At 41.6% G+C, this 16,494-nt stretch overlaps 1 protein-coding gene across 3 annotated transcripts in view; it reads right to left on the reverse strand.

The window, feature by feature from the left end:
• Positions 1-16,494, reverse strand: part of KCNG2 (potassium voltage-gated channel modifier subfamily G member 2) — a 54,253-nt gene that overhangs the window by 20,208 nt on the left and 17,551 nt on the right. For all 3 annotated transcript variants that reach the window (XM_069007955.1, XM_069007954.1, XM_069007956.1), the window contains exon 2: positions 2,799-3,622. In XM_069007955.1, coding sequence (XP_068864056.1) covers positions 2,799-3,554 — 756 coding nt within the window. In that variant the 5' untranslated portion in view covers positions 3,555-3,622. The remainder of the gene's footprint in view (positions 1-2,798; positions 3,623-16,494) is intronic.

Raw genomic sequence — 16,494 nt, forward strand, 5'->3', positions numbered from 1 at the left:
AGAGCTATCCCTGGGCACAAATTTTAATCTAGATACCAGGGATACAGCTCAGGATGATTACCATGAATTTGAATTCACAAAAGCTCTCTTCTCTCCACACCTGTTACTTGAAGAGCTTACTAAGCCACAGAGAGAGTACACACAGGGGAGTCTGCAGCCACGGTCCCAGACCCTACAAGTGATTCCATGTGGGCAGGTGTGCACTCCTTGCCTTGCAGAAGTGATCCTTCACCAGTCCCCTGTGCACAAGAGCCACCTTTGTCTCAAACAAAATAACCATTTCCAGTCTGTCCACAGACCTTCCCCGTGCAAAGAGCAGAACAAAGATTATTTGCAGGAGCTCTGTGCTTTTAGAATTTAAGGGCACAGAAGAATGTTGGATAATTTATTCTGATCTTCTCTGTATTGCAAGAATTTCACCTTTGTAACTTGATCTACAACTGATGTTTTTCTTTTCACTGAAGTAGAGTCTGTTTAGCTGAATGCTAAATAAAAGGGCACTGAGCTTTTAACTGAAAATGTCTAGAAGTACAAAATTCACTAATTCTCTTCCTAGTCTGTCCCAGTAATTAATCACCTTGGTATTAAATACTGGCATATAGTTTCCCATATGAATTTATAAGGATTTAATTTTTATCCCCCTGCTTAATTTAAAGGTCTTTTAGATGATACAGTTCTCCCCTCATAAAAAAACCACTTATGCACCTAATCCACTCACCTTCCCTCCAATAATCTAAATCAACTGAAATGTTCAAGTGTCTTATTGTATGGCATTTTCTATAGGTGCCTAAGATTTACAGGTTTTTAACCGTCTCCCAATTTTTCAAAACACTGTTAAAAATATGAATGTGAGAACCGGCTGCAGTATTCTAGTGTCAGTCTCACCAATGCTGCATACAGGCACAAAAAATCTTCCAGCTTCTAATTAATACTCCCCAGCTTAGACATTCAAGGATGGCATTAACCCTTCTGACTTTATGCTGCAATAGGAATCAATGGTTGCTTGTACCCTAAATGTTATACAGAGCCTTGTTTTGGGAACCAGAGTCCCTGCTTTTACAAGTGCAAGCCTGCATTCATCCTTCTTGCACAATTTTGCATTTGACTATGAAAATGTGCTCCGTCTAATGGTTCCAGCTTACCAAGAAACTCATGCTTCTCTCATATGCTTGCTCTAGCCTCATTACTATCCTGTGCCACCCCAAAAACATTATTAGCCTATTATTATGAGTCCCTATTTATGTTCAGACCATTAGTAAAACCATTAGGTTTCTAAACTCTCATAATTCTAAAAGCAATTGTTCAGCTCTCATTTAAACTTAGGAAAAATTAAACACTAAATACATCTCAGTTTTCAACAGTAAAATATCCCTTGTGCTTAGAATTCAGGATACTGGAGCCCTGACAGTTAATTACAGTAAAAGGCATGTGTTTTGGAAATGATATTTTTAAAAAAGTTATTAGGACAACATAGTGTTAACTAGTCCCCAGTACTACTATCCTCAAATTTTAAATCAGAAAAAGCCCTTAAAATAAAGATCTGATAATAAATCGTATCTCAGTCAACATACCAAATGTTTTATCTTTTTTCCCGGCTGCTCCTAAATGAGTCTGATTCCAAATCAAACTACTCTGCTGAGATGTAACCTGAGCAGACCTCACAAGCAAAGGGTGGGTTTAACTGTACGCAGGGTGCTCAGTCAGACACAGGGGTCTCTCTGGAGTGGCTGGATCCATTTTCCATCAGCGTGCATTTTACTTTCAAGGTGACGTAACAGTAAATGCCTCCGGTCTGTGGATGATCACCCTCTTTTCTGCACGTGGCAGTGGGGCACAAACCATCCAGCCCCTGGGTGACAGCACATGGGAAGAGCTGCTTCTAGGAGAGCTCAGCCTTCAGCTCAGAGGCAGCACTTCATGGGGTGAAGTACTGTCTTAGTAGCTGAAATTCACAACCACATTTAATGACCACAGGGCTGGGAAATAAGCCCAAACACTTAGTGTCAAGCTTGGACTTGGGTAAAACTACAGAGGGCATGAATTCTTCAAAACATCCCCAACCCCTTAGACTGCATTTCATCATGTATGTGAAGAAAATGTGAATGTCCTCCTCTACCATTTTTCAGATGAGCTCTTACTCACATACAATTAATCCTAGGAAAGTGAACTGCTTGCACAAAAAAGGGACTAAACCCTTAGGAAATTGATGAACTAAAGAATAAACAAAATATCTGTAATACTTGATTTTCAAGGGCATGAATCATCCACAGCTTACGCTTGAGAATACTAAGCAGGTCTGAAAATTGGGACAATTGCTCTGTTTCTGCTGTTAAGTTGCTGCCTCAGCTTCCCTGGCCTTTACATCACCCTATAGCATCAAAATACTTTAGATGTGGTTTTTACATTGGTGCACTGAGAATTCATTCAAATTATTGAAGTACCTTTAGGGAAAATTGATCTGTTAGCTCTAAACCTAACCTCAAAACATTAAGGCACAAGAAAGGCTGTTTTTTATCCCCGGAGTAGCTAGTTTCTCGTCTGGTTAGACATGTCAGAAAACAAATCTGTTGGGTAAGGCTATCTGCTGGTGTGAACTATCTAAGCTGGGCTGGCAGGGCAGAATTTGGCCCAATCTTCCCTCAGTTTTAAGTGACAATATGTGCTCTACCCAGCCAGTCCTCCACATCATATATACTGAACACAATACCTGCATATCTGCTGGAGTGATTTTGCCTGTCACCTTCCCTGAGGAGACAACAATACAAAACACACTTTACCCCAAGAAAAGCTGCACTTACTCGATCTTCTTCTTCTCTGACATCTGGCATGGTGCTGATGCAGAGGCTGACAGCAGTGATGGCAACAAAAGAGATTGAAATACAAGCAAAGATCTTTCCTGGGATCCCTGAGTGGGGGTTCTCCACCATATCCCTGAGCTTCCGCATGCACAAACTCAGTCGGCTGTTGTCCTGGAAGGCACATTGCGTAGCTTCGTTAAATACCATCTCCCTTTCAAACAGCCTGGCCTCAGCTGCCTCTTCCTCTTTCTGTCGCAACCTCTTTTTGCAGCACCACTCCAGGTGGTCCTCTTCTATCCCCCAGTACACAAGCTCCTCCTGGAACGAAAGAGCACACATCTCCCTGAGAAGCCTCAGCTTCCCAGCTGTCAGGAATGTCATAATCGTTCTGAAGGCACTAGGATTACGGTCAAAAAAAAATTCATTGCAGCTAACGTCATAATCATCGCAGATGTCCATGATTTCATCATAATTGTTGCAAGATTTTAGCTTCCCAAGCCTGGTCAAGGGGCAATTCTCCAAGGTGGTCCAGGGAACTTTGTACTTAATACCACCCACATTGATGATCACAAACCTGGACCGGTCATCCAAGCGAGCTAGGCAGCACAAGTCTTCTCCAGGATGCAGAAGTTTGGCCTTTTTGTAGAAGAATCCTTTCTTGGTTTGCACTTCACACAGGTTTTCCAAGTTGTTGAAGGAGCAGGAGCTGAACTCAGGATCTGCATTCCCAGTGAGCAATGCCATTTCGTGGTACATCTGTTGAGTCCATAGGGAGGTTGAGGCTACTCAAACAAAAGCATCTGGAGCTTGACCATGAAGTCTATCTGTAAAACAGAATTTTAAAGTTACAAGAAAAGTAGGGCACTCTTAAATGATAATAATCCTATCCTCTCACTCCCACGAAACTCTTCTCGATGGCATTACTTTTTGCCCCATTATTTTAGGACTATCTTTGCTTGATAGTTGCTTGGGGAAAGAACTTATGCTACAATCAGGTCAGCAGCCATGCGGTTACTTCTGGAGGGTTTAGTAACTGATTGGATGGAAACAAAACCAGTGTATTACCATTTTCAGAAATTTCTAGAGGTCAAGCTATATCCTGGACATCAGTGCATACTAGAAGAGAAATCTAGTCACTTGGATAAATGGCAATTTACGATTTAGCAACTTAATAAAAAAACTTAGTAGTGAATATTTTTTTGATTATTTTGGCCCCTCTACATTATGTTCCTATTACAAAAAGCCTATAGGGTGAGGATAAAATGAACACTTACAGTACAGTCAGAAATGTGATGGCAGAAATGTGGGTAATTCCCAACCTGAATTCACCAAGCCTAGGTAGCAATAGCAATGAATATGTGGGAGCTGAGGGCATGCTGAGTCTAAGCTGAAACCAGAGCTTGCCTGGGACCCTGGAACTGCTAGAAACTCTGCTGTGGACTTGGCTGCAGTTGTGGACAGGGTTCCAAGCAGCCTGTCAGCAGCTCTGAAACAGGGCACCAAACCTCAGAATGAAGACAAGCTGGAAGTGACCTGGTTGCTGCTCTGACTTCTGGATAGTGCAGAACCCAACTGGTCACATTTAGAAGGAATTATGTATAATTCCAGGATTTAATTTGTGCCTCCTGCTTATCCCTCCTTTAACACAACACAATCCACACTGCTACCTTACCATCTCTCCAAAGCAATCCCAGTGGATGTCTTGAAATGCTACCATGTAATCACCCAAAACTTCCCAAATTGCTCAAATATGAAGTAGGAAACAAGAAGTCAGTCTAAGATGACTGGGTCTCCACACAAAGACCTGGGCTGGGAATGGATGCAGTGATGGGGAACAATTTTAAGCAGAGGATGGAGAAACTGAGAAAGAGCTGACTAGTTGTTGGGGTTTTAGGAGCTCTCCTGGTTTTTTTTCTGTTAAAGGAAATTTCCACACATGTGTTGCTAGGGGACAAACTGCTGGATACTCAAGAAAAACAAAGACCTACCCACTGAGGCTGGGGTGCATCTGGCTACTCTTGCTTCACCTGGGTGTGTGGACAGTCAGTCCCCAGCGTTTGGACTGAGAGGGAAGCTGCTTCCTTCGGCTGCTTTTCCTTCTGCCAGAGAAATCCCGGGACCCCAAGCCCACCTTCCCTGCCCCTCTGGGAGCCGGGCCGTGGCCGCCCTGCCCCCACCTTTGCTTTGAGCCTTCGCTACATTGTAGCCCTGCTCACCCTGCCTGCCTGGACCTCCAGGGGGGGGGTTCCCACCACAGCTCCGCAGTTTGGATACATCTCGTCTGCCACCTGGGATTTGTGCTCGTCCCTGACGTTCCAACCTGCTGTTCCAGCTTGCTGTTCCTGAGGATCCAGCCGGACACTGGGATCAGCTGTCCAGGGGTTTGTGAAGCCTTCGTCCCATCCCTTCCCAGGATCCCAGGGCACCAGTGCCGCGTGCTCCCTGAGCTCACGCCGGAGCGCCCCCTGCAGCCGCGGGGGAACCATCGCACCTGCCCTGCTCACCGGGAGCCGCCAGCGCCCCTGCCGGCTGCGAGCGGAACTGCACCCGAGGGGAAAGGGCCTGACAGCCAAGAAGGCTGGGACTGGGTTTGTGATTGTTTGCTGTTACTGCCATAGTTATTGTTGTTTGTTTGACTGGTTATACACATACAGATATATAATAGTAAAGAACTGTTATTCCTATTTCCCACATCTTTGCCTAAAAGCCCCTTGATTTCAAAATTATAATAACTCGGAAGGAAGGGGGTTGCATCTGCCATTCCAAGGGAGGCTCCTGCCTTCCTTAGCAGACACCTGTCTTTCAAACCAAGACACTAGTGAAGGATAAACTGACATTTTTGATGACAGAATGGTAATCATGAGGCAGTAACTCCATAATTTATAAGTAATATTCTCCATTCCCTCTGAATTTCATGCCTCAACTGGGAGAGAACAACAAACAAATGGGTGCTAGGAAAAACTAGAGAAGACACATTCAAACACATTCAAACACATTCCCAGAGGAGCATCTTCCTTTATCTTTAATCAGCTCACTAACTCTTAGCTCATTAGACTTGGTTAAAATGACCTCTGACAGAGAGTGGTGAATACTTTTAGTCACAGCCTTGAATCACCCTCTAAACACTCTCACCAACTACTCTCAAACAACAACACTGCAGTAACAGTGGTACTTTTGCTTCAACATTTCTATGAGGATCCAGTCCCTGAATTTCAGAGCAACACTTATATTAGATATTTGTAAAATGCCAGGGAATGGTTGGTTTATGTGCAAAAAGCTACCTAAAAGTCACCTAAAGATACTTTTCAGCATTGTGAAGATTTCAGAAGAGCTAACGATGCCAAAATCTCTCCAGTTTCACTCTGGGGAAGAGAAATAATTGTTTAAACATTTGTTTCTACAGGGCAACATGAGCAACAGAGAAAAGCTCCTTCATGTGGCTAAGGGCCAGTAAAGGGCAACAAGCACTCTGAGGAATGGGTGCTTTTACAGCACAGGCTCGAGTGCAGCTGGGATTGCAAATACCATTACTGTCACAGCGAGTGCGCACTGTCAGCACAGCATATGCTTTAAGGATTTGGTCTCTTGTTGCTTTCTCTTGGTAAGATAAAATATTCACTGTCACTACTGAGGGCTCTGCGCTTTTGTTTTCATGCCTCACTTGTTCCAGAAGTCAACATACTAAAAGGAGTTTACATTGTTTTGACATCAAGGCCAGGATTTGTTTTTCTCCTCTCCCCCGTGTAGCAGGTTGTTGCATAAAGGGGCCAGATACATTTCACAGAACTGTTTTGAATCTAATCTTACATGCACTTCTTCCTCCTTCTAAGCAGCAGCTAGCTCAATGTGAAAATCTAGCATGTTGTTCGCTATAAAATCTCTGAATTACAGAGGGTTAATCTTTTATTTTGTGGCTATAAAATATTGTTGCTTAAATGTAAGGAAGCAGCTTTTCCTTTTGTTTTCTTTTTTTGTAATCATCAGTGGATAAATAGAAAGTGAGAGAGAAGTAGCTATAGAAGTAGAAAATAATATTGCTTGTGGTTTAACAGGTTGATTTTGGACACTGCTGGTAGCACCAGATGCTCGAGTTTAGTAACTAAAGTGAATTTTCTGACATCACACTTCAACATCCCAGAATCCATAACAGTTGGCAACATTTGTTTTGGAAATCTCATTTTTAATCTCAGGTGAAAAGATAAGCATATGAAGATAGTTGTATTTATTATTCTCCTTGGCACTTCCACCTTGTGAGCTGGCTGCCCAAGACCAGGCTCAGATGTCAGTGGAACAGCTTGTGGTGCCACTTTAACTGTCCTATAGAAAAACAAAATACTGGGGGCTCCCAATTTGGCATCTATCCTGAGAAGTAAAACAAGCCTGGAAGGTCTGCTTCTGATCTTATGTGCATGGAATGTATCATGACTTTCACTAAATATTAAAGGGTGTTTCGAAATTATGTGTGTCTTAAAATATTCTCTGCATGCTGGGGTTATCTAATGTATGCACATGCCTGCAGTAAAGCATACCATTGAAGATTAACATTAAAAGCCAATACTTCCAGAAATGATACTACATTATCATCCAGTTGGCATTTCTACTATTTAATCTGACACATGGGTGCATGAAAGACTATTAAAACACAGTCTGGAATAAGCTGCCCATCACAGGGATGAAGGAGAGAATTTGACTCTATATTTGTTGTTCATAATTTCGAAGTGCTGTGGGAGAAATGCTATATGAATATTTCAGTTTGAGGACCATATACAGGGTGGGTCATGCATAGTGTGGATTCTGGGTTTTTCTTAGGTATAGTCAAAAATTTTATTCGCTAAGAAGTACTTTCTTTGGCCACCTATGTATGCACATGTATATATCTACACACACACACACAAATTCAGCCACATTCCGTCAATAGCAGACAGCTGAGATCTTCAAAATACAGGTATTTCTCATCAAAGATTTTAAAGATTCAATAAATGTCAGAAGCACACAACTGCTTCATAGTCTTCTTTTTGCTGAATTATTTCCTCAGTCGAGAGAGGGCTATTTCCCTGATTACTGCCTTTTCACTTTGCCTGCTTCCAGAACTGCTCTTCACACAAATATTTCTCATTATCCCATTCTATCAGTATTGCTGCATCTAAGTCACATCTGACTTTGCACGTGGCTCCCCTGGTCTCAAGTTGCCTTGGATAAGAATGAAAAACGAAGCAAAATCATCCCTACCAACTGGCTGACTAGCCTGGTGAGGAGAGCTTGAAAACAGTGATGAAAGGGAGGTAGTGGTGGAGCAGAGACTGCTGGGTGCCTTGGCCAGGAGAGACCTCCTGAGGAAGGGTGGCCACAGAAATCGTGTGCACATAAATGAGGGTACAGGAAAGTGCCATGGGCAGAGTGCTCACACTTCTTCTGAGAAACCAGCCTGACCAGGTGGCTCTGAAGGGTGCACGCTAAAGCAGACAGCCAGGGGGGAGAACAGGGAGAATTCTCTGTGCAGTTGCACAGAAGAAAACTGTTACTCTGAGGGTGGTCAAACACTGACACAATGCTGAAAGAGGTGGTGGAGTCTCTATCTTTGGGGATATTCAAAACCCATCTGGACACAGTCCCAAGTAACCTGTTCTAGCTGATGCCACTTGGAGCAGTGGGAGATAAATCAGGTGAACTCTGGAGGTCCCTTTCTACTTCAACTATTCCGTGATTTCGGGAGCAGTCTCTTTTTAACGCTGCTGTAAATTACAAAGTATTGAAGGTTTACATTTATGCTACAGTAGAGCAAGAGGAAGCCATGAGACCTTTTAGTAATTAATGTTTTAAGATTTCCTTTGTGAAATGAAACACATTTTGACAGAGAACAGGTAATTGTGTCATAATTTAAAGCCACCAACATGAAACATATATTAGGGTGACCACAAGATGTTTTCTCTCAATTGCAATGAGAGCTGAGTCAATGAATCTGTTCTGCAGTGCTCAGCCCTTTCTAGTCAGAGATGTGCTGAAACCTGACACTGCTGCCTGGGATCAAAGCACTTCTTACTGTGACGTGATTTATAAATTACAGCACACACAATCACTTTAGTACTAAACCTTACACATGCACACATTTGGTGATATTACAGCTAACACTGTGGACCAAGAGGATTAGGAGATTCAGGTTACTCTTGTACTTATTACAGTCCAGTAGAACTTGGACTCCCAATAATGAATCCCTGCCAGTCACTGTGGAAACATGGAGAGGAGAGCACCTGCCCATGAGACTTACAAAATGCAAAACAGATGGGGTGCGAGAAATACACACATTTAAAAACAAACCAAACCAAACCCCAACAAAACAAAACTGAAAAGAAGACTGGGAGGATGTGGTAAAACAGATGCAGCTTAGCCTAGAAGGTAGACTCCATGGGATTTGGGGAATTAGCTTCTGAGTTTGTCCACACTGAACATGATTATGGCTCCCTACATACTCATTATCACAGAATCTTAGAATCATTTATGTTGGAAAAGACCCTTAGGGGATCACTGAGTCCAGCTGTTACCCTGACACTGCCAAGTCCACCACTAAACCATGTCCCAAAGCACCACATCTACAGTCTTTTAAATACCTCCAGGAATGGTGACTTGTACACTTCCTCGGGCAGCCTATTCCAATGCCTGACCACCTTATCAGTGAACAAATGCTTCGTAAAATCCAATCTAAACCCCCCCCGGCACAACTTCAGGCCATTTCCTCCTGTCCTGTCTCTTGGTACTTGGGAGAAGAGAGTGAACTGCACTTCACTACACCCTCCTTTCAGGGGAACTACAACTTGGACACTGTCAAATTTTACATATTTCTGTATTTATTATCAGTAAACTTTGGTACCCTTACCTCCTAAGCCCCTGCTTAGGGAAAGCTATAGCCAAAGAAGTTGAAAAGGTACTAGAATTTTGAACAGCTCTTCATTTTGTCTGTTTCTTCATCAGAGTAACAGGAAGCAGTGACACTACCTTACACATCTAGCTGAGATGTCCCCATCTAACAGGTTTCTTGTATAGATATGGAGCACAATAGCCAAGATAGTCTTCTCCAGAGAGCATTTTGCGGGTCTTAAGGAGGACACTGAACTAGGCAGTCCAAGAGGCCCAGCAGACTCATGCTGCAATGAAGGCTGGAAAATTCAGCATGTGAAGCTGGACATTGTTGCATTCTCTGAGCATACATTTTCCTTAATATTTTCATTAATTCAGTGGAGGAAAAAAGTAATAATTTTCTTCTCTGAGCATCCCTCATCACATTTATGCCACACTACATAATTAGCTGAAACAATTCAATTTGTTAAATGAAAAAATTAACTTGACTCAACATTAATTATTCTGACATGCATCCATAGCTATTTGTCTCCATTAGACAGATTATGAGTTACCTTGTGTCACTGCACTTGCCAGAGTTCTGTAGTGAAAGTATAAACATTGTGACATCTTTAAGAAATCGGAAATTCGGTTCAACTACCTACGTGAAGGTATGGGATCCTTACAAGTATCTTCATAGCTAAACCCAATCTTATTCTGCACTTCCACAAGCTTTCAGTGCCCATTTATCTTTGTACCCTAAATAGAATCGAACCATTATTTCTATAAAGCTATTTTCACATTTCAGTGGCACAGCAGACAAAGACAGACACGCTAGGTAAAATACAGGCAGAGGAAGCACCACTTGTTTTTGCATTGTACCCAGAATTACAGAATTCTGTTCAGGCTAGCAAGCTTCAAGATTTCACAAAGGTCCTAAAACATGTATTTCACTTAAACAGAACTACCAATAAAAAACAAGCAGAGACTGCAAGGATTAGGCAGGAAAGTTTTCCCCCCCAGAATACTTATAGTATTTTACTTAAAACAAAGCGTCATGTTCAAACCATGCTTTATTTGTTTAGGAGAATTAACCCTCGGTTGGTTACAAGAAAAACAGATTTGTAAAATGTGCTTTCATCCTCAGTTCATATTTCCTGAGCAACTGAACAGACTGCAGATATGTACCAAGTGGGTGATGTGCTAAAGGGAAGAGACTTCAGAGCAGAGCTGTACCTCCCAGACTCTGGGAAGCTTAGACTGGACATGGAGATTTGTTTGATCCAGTTCCTGTTAACTGCAACCGTGAATTAAGTATATGGTGTCAAGAGCCTAAAATTAAAATGTGTTCTGTCTGCACTTGCTTGGTCAGTGATTGAGCCCTGTGAACAGGGTGCCCTTGACCCTTACTGGCAGCCACTAGATGGTGAAGTTTTTATTCTTCCATGAATCGCACACAAGTTTATTTTAGGAGCCTTACTGATTAATCCTGTTAGTATTCTGTTTAATCAGCCAGTCAGATAAGGTACTATGAGTTAGTTGCCAATCTGAAGTATTTCTTTCCCTGTTCTTAGATTGGTGTATTTCAGAATAAAAACCATCAAAATCCAGTTTTTAAAGTATCTGCTCCAGTCATGATTACACACCCACAGGTGGCCTAAGATACAATGTGAATGGCACTATCAAATGCAAAAGTGACAGACTGTGTAGTATTTTAAAACAGCATTGTTTATCCCTCTCACCCAGGAAATTAAACAGATTGTCTCATTTCTGTTGCCAAAATTCTGGAAGCATGAAAAACCAAACAAGTTTTGGTGTCTTTGAAAATCACAGAATTATCAAGTGTTCCAGTCAGTCTGCAGATCACTGGGGGGGGAAAAGCAGATTTTGACATGAGCTCTGGTCCTCTCCTAACAGTGATCTTTTCTCTCTGATCCATTCTACTGGTTTTTGCAATTCTATACTTAGCAGCTTCCCACCCACATGATTAATATGCTTGATTTCGTACAGAGTATAGCAACTAGATTTCTGACTAGAAATAAGAAGGTTTGACTGTGTGATGCCACTCTTGGCCCAGTTTCACATTCAGAAGTTCATAAGATTTGCTGGGGCACTTTTCCTAATAACTGTACCTGTCCTTGTGTCTCTTTCAGGGCCATTCACAGGTTTGTATGAATGGTTGTTAGATACACAGGACTGAATGGGAAAGGATGAGAGGAAATAGCCTCAAATTGCACCAGGAGAAGTTTAGACTGAGTATTTGGAAAAATTTCTTCAGTAGAAGACTTATCAAGCATTGGAACAGGCTGCTGAGGGAAGTGGTTGAGTCAAGATCCCTGGAGATCTTGAAGACGGCACCTAGGGACATGGTGTAGTGGTGAACTTGGCAGTACTGGGTTAACAGTTGGACTCAGTGATCCTAAAGGTCTTTTCCAACCTAAATGATTCTATGAATAAATGCTCTTATTAACTGCTCACAGATTTTAGATGCAGATCTAGCCTTTTTAATTTCCACATGAAATCCTTTGCAGAAAGGATAAATTGTATACAGATGCATCTTGCTTCTCTTGTTAGCTTGAATTAGCAAACACTGGATTTTATGTGTTTTCATTGTTTTTTTGCAGATGATGTTCTTGTTCTCAAGTGTTTCATAAGTGAATTGTGCATTGACCTCAAAGTATTCCCATCTCTACTTAAACACAATTCTGCCTCTGAATTTAACATGATTTTAGTTAATTATTAACATCATTTCATAGAATACCTTTTAAATTTAGACTCATTAAGATTATATATTTAATCCATGGTTGGAGTTAAGAGGAACTGGATCAAACAAAACTCCACGTGCAATAGGATTGTCTCAGACTCTGGTTAAAGGATAGCACCTGGTCTAAAGTCTGTCTACTTTAGCTCATTACTCTCTTTGTGCACATCTGGTGTTCCCAGAGCTTCTTCTGCCTTGTTTGTCCCAATATCCCTATCCACACTCACAGTGACATACACGTTTTGCACAAAATTAATATGGCTGTGGTTCCAGAGCCCTTGGAGGAGGTGACTCCTAAATAGAGGGGGGTTCTTAACTCTATGGCATGATGCCCACACTGAGCACTGGGAATACTGACACAGTGCTAATAACTGCTGCTTAGTATAACAAGCCTTACCTGCCCTACCTGCTGTGGACAGAATTCAGGAATCCTGTCCTCCAGACATGTTTTTAAATAAGGTATTCCAGATTTTGCCCAGTACACAACTTGCATTTCCACAAGGAAGAACCATCGCTGCCTGGAGCGGGAAGCTCCCAGAGCCCTTCACTTCTATTCTGCACAGTCTGTACCCAGGAACATCTACATTTTGCAGCTTTCAGTTCTGGTGAACTCGAAATACTGCAGCAGCTTGAAGTAAATTAAAAATTAAAATTTGTGCTAAATTAAATAGAAAAAATTAATACTATGACTAACAAAAAACTTCTCATGTATTTATATCAATTTAACACAAAATTCTGTTTCAAAATATCAATTTCATTACATTTCTGTCCTGAATTCCTCCTAAACAAATGTAGTAGCAACATCAAGTCTCCCAACAAAAGCTGACAGGACAAAGCCACAGCAACTGTGTAGAAGCACTAATTCTTTTGGTTCCTGGAAAGGTGGGAGACAGTTTATATTTCTTCCCCTCAAATAGGTAGAGGCCTTTTGAAGTTCGAGTTTATGCATTTCCACATTCTTACCCTGTTAGTGAAGAGGACAAAAATGACCTGAAATAGTCTAAGGCATCTCTGTAATTTCTCTCACCAGCAACCCACTTCCCCCTCCACTAAATTGCCATTGCTGTATTCAGTAGAGAAATGCTTAACTTCACTAAACACACTCACTCACTTACAGGATCATCTGATAATGTTATCAGTTTTAATGTTTCATAATGAATCAAAATTATTCAAAAACTTTGCACTTTTTCTAATGCAATTATTTCAGTCAGCTGACAGAGTGAGCATGTTAGCATTTTTAAGCCCTTATTCTCTATAAAATTTCAATGGACTTACGTACGCAATGCAGTGAGAATGGATTCCACTGTGAAGATCATAGCTTTAAAATCAGGTAAAATATGACTGATTCAGTTATGTGCAATATCTTCAACAATCATATTGAACCCTTCATAAATCACCTCTCCTTTCAAAAACACTGGAACAGATACAAGAGGGAGGCTGACAGGCTAATTATTCATGTATGCAATAGATGAAAACATTTCACTGATATCTTGCTGGAGAACCCTGGTAGATCAGATATCATGAAGACACACTCTGATGTAACACTTCCAGAGAACTGCTATACTGACAGAAGTGTGAGAAGCTCAATTCTAAGACCAACCCCCCCCCCGTCTGGAGGTTTTTGACCCAATAGGTTTATATGTACTGCTGAATAAGGTGAGCTCTTGGGACAGTGAAAGCGGGCAATAACATCATCACTATGACAACAATCCAGACCTTTAAAGGATGCTCAGGGTGGCTATTTATTCACTAACTGTTTTTGCAGTTGGGCTAGCAAATGAACAAGTCCTGTTCTCTAAGAGAAAGCTCTCTTCTGTTCAGAGTTCCTTCAGTTTCTGCCAGATTGCTCACCACCATTCTACTTGCAACACCACCAAATACACAGAAACATTGGGATGAAATACCACTATGGAATTCATTTTACAGCATCACCACCACCGACAGGATTTTGTTTCTGAGCAGTTATTTTCATGCAGCAAAAGGACATGTTGTTACTCATAAGGCATACATTATTCTGCAAGTGAGACAAACAATAAACACTGCCAGATCCCAGTATCTCTGGCACACTCCAAAGCTGCTGGTTTCCTCCTCTGTGTTGTCATGCTTTAGATCTTATTACCATCACAAAGATGATGAGGAATTTCCAAGTTACTTTAGTTCATTGCCAGCTGGCCTTCCCCTTCCATGAGGAAGGCTCCATGAGCTGCAGAGTCTGTGGTGCTCACATTAAAAACTCTGTTAGGAGGTAATTAACACAAGGGCTTTGTTCAGGAGGCGTTTAACACTTCACTCCAGGCCTCACCCATGGTCGCCTCATTGGTTTTAACTTCCCCCTGCAGGTTCCTACTGCAGCGCTCTGTGAGAGAAGCTAATTTGTGGGGTGCTACGCAGACACACAAATAGGCTTTCACAAACATCAGCAAAATCAGTATAACCACGCAGACCAGTTACCCCACTCTGGGTTACGTCAGAGATCTGGGCGGAACTGTCACTCCGAGTGCTTGCCCTGATGGCTTTGCTCAGAACTAGGCCTACAATGGGCAACAGGCCCTGGCAATTCCATTACCAATGGAAAACAGGAAGGTGACCAAGATGGTGAATGGCTAGCAGAGTCGAGGAAGTTGCTTCTTCATTCCACCTTTACCTGACTGGCCAGTTCATTGTGCAGCTAAGAGGATATCCATGACTATTTCACTTTGAGCAACGGAAAGCTGCTCTTGCTTTCTTGTGTTGCCAGAAGATCTGACACACTCTCAAAGAAGTTGGAGACTGGCAAGTGTAGGAATAATTTTGCACCTCTTTTTCTTTCCAACTATGCTCCCTGACTGCCAAAGGAGGCTCCCTGGAAGGTGCTCTACAGATGAATAAGCTGGTCTAACTCATCAGGTGGTATTTGCTAGGGCGCTGCAGAAGTGGCATAGTTAGGGAAAAAAGGCTGGATGTTCAGCTAAATGAGAAAGACCACAGAATGGAGAAGTTCCATAGGTACTATCAAAAAGCTGGGCTCCAGCTCTATTCCAAGCCTGTACTTTGGTAAATGTAAGGTTTATCTACTACACTGAAGAATCTGGAGCGTGGTCTCTACAAAAACCCTTTTGTCTCCCTCCACAGTGACAGCAGTGCATTGAAGTGATTCCCTGGCACAAGGCTTATGTGCTCAGCAGCTCTGTATATTTTTATCATGCAATACACCAGAACACCCCAGATTTATCTATCTCAGTTTTACTTATCCTAGGGCATTTATTCCAAACAAACCTTCATTATTCTATTATTGGTTTTTTTGCTAACAACCAACGTTTACTGTTAACACAAAAGATATATTGAAGAAATAGGCAACAAAATAACTTTCATTCTCTCTCCTCCTGAAATTTTTTAATTAAAAGACATCTCATAAAATATGAATTCATATCCAATTTGTTTGCTCATCAAGTAAAAAGTAAGAACAGATACCAGCATCTAAAAATTTGAATAAAGATCAGCAAATAAGTAGCTAACAGCTACTTAATGAAGATGCTTGAAAGGAATGCATGTAATCTGATTTGTACTGCATAATTCTTTTTGTATTATTTATTTTACACTTGAAATGACCTTATTTTATTTAATGCATTCAGTCTCAGTAGCTCACTGATATAAAATCATTTAGCTTAAAACTCTGATTAGTCAGCTGCTCTCCAGTTCAATCAGTCCCCTTCCCAACAGTAAAATTTTATTTGGCTGGTGAATACTTCTATATCCTGACAGGAACTTGAAGCCCCATTTTGTCTCAGAAACCCTGTCCTGAAGTGTGTCATCATACTCCACAAGGCCTAGCTTCAACTGAATCAACAGGAATTGAATGGGCTATGGAATTGGGTTCTAGAGAGGTCCATCCTCAGGCTTTTGAGAGGCTGGAGTGGAGGGTGCCCCAGGAAGGCTTGCTGGACAGAACTGGAAAGATCCTACCAATATTATACAGTAAACCCAGATGATAAGATGAATTTCTGCACCTCTGTCACCATTATAGAGATGTTTTTGTGGCTGTAAAGGATAGCTTCATGATCTGGAAGGGAAACAAAGTGTGAAATAAATATGAGACATGAGCAAACACAGATGGGTTTACAGAAA

This window comes from Aphelocoma coerulescens, chromosome 2, assembly GCF_041296385.1.
Source record: "Aphelocoma coerulescens isolate FSJ_1873_10779 chromosome 2, UR_Acoe_1.0, whole genome shotgun sequence".
NCBI lineage: Eukaryota > Metazoa > Chordata > Aves > Passeriformes > Corvidae > Aphelocoma > Aphelocoma coerulescens.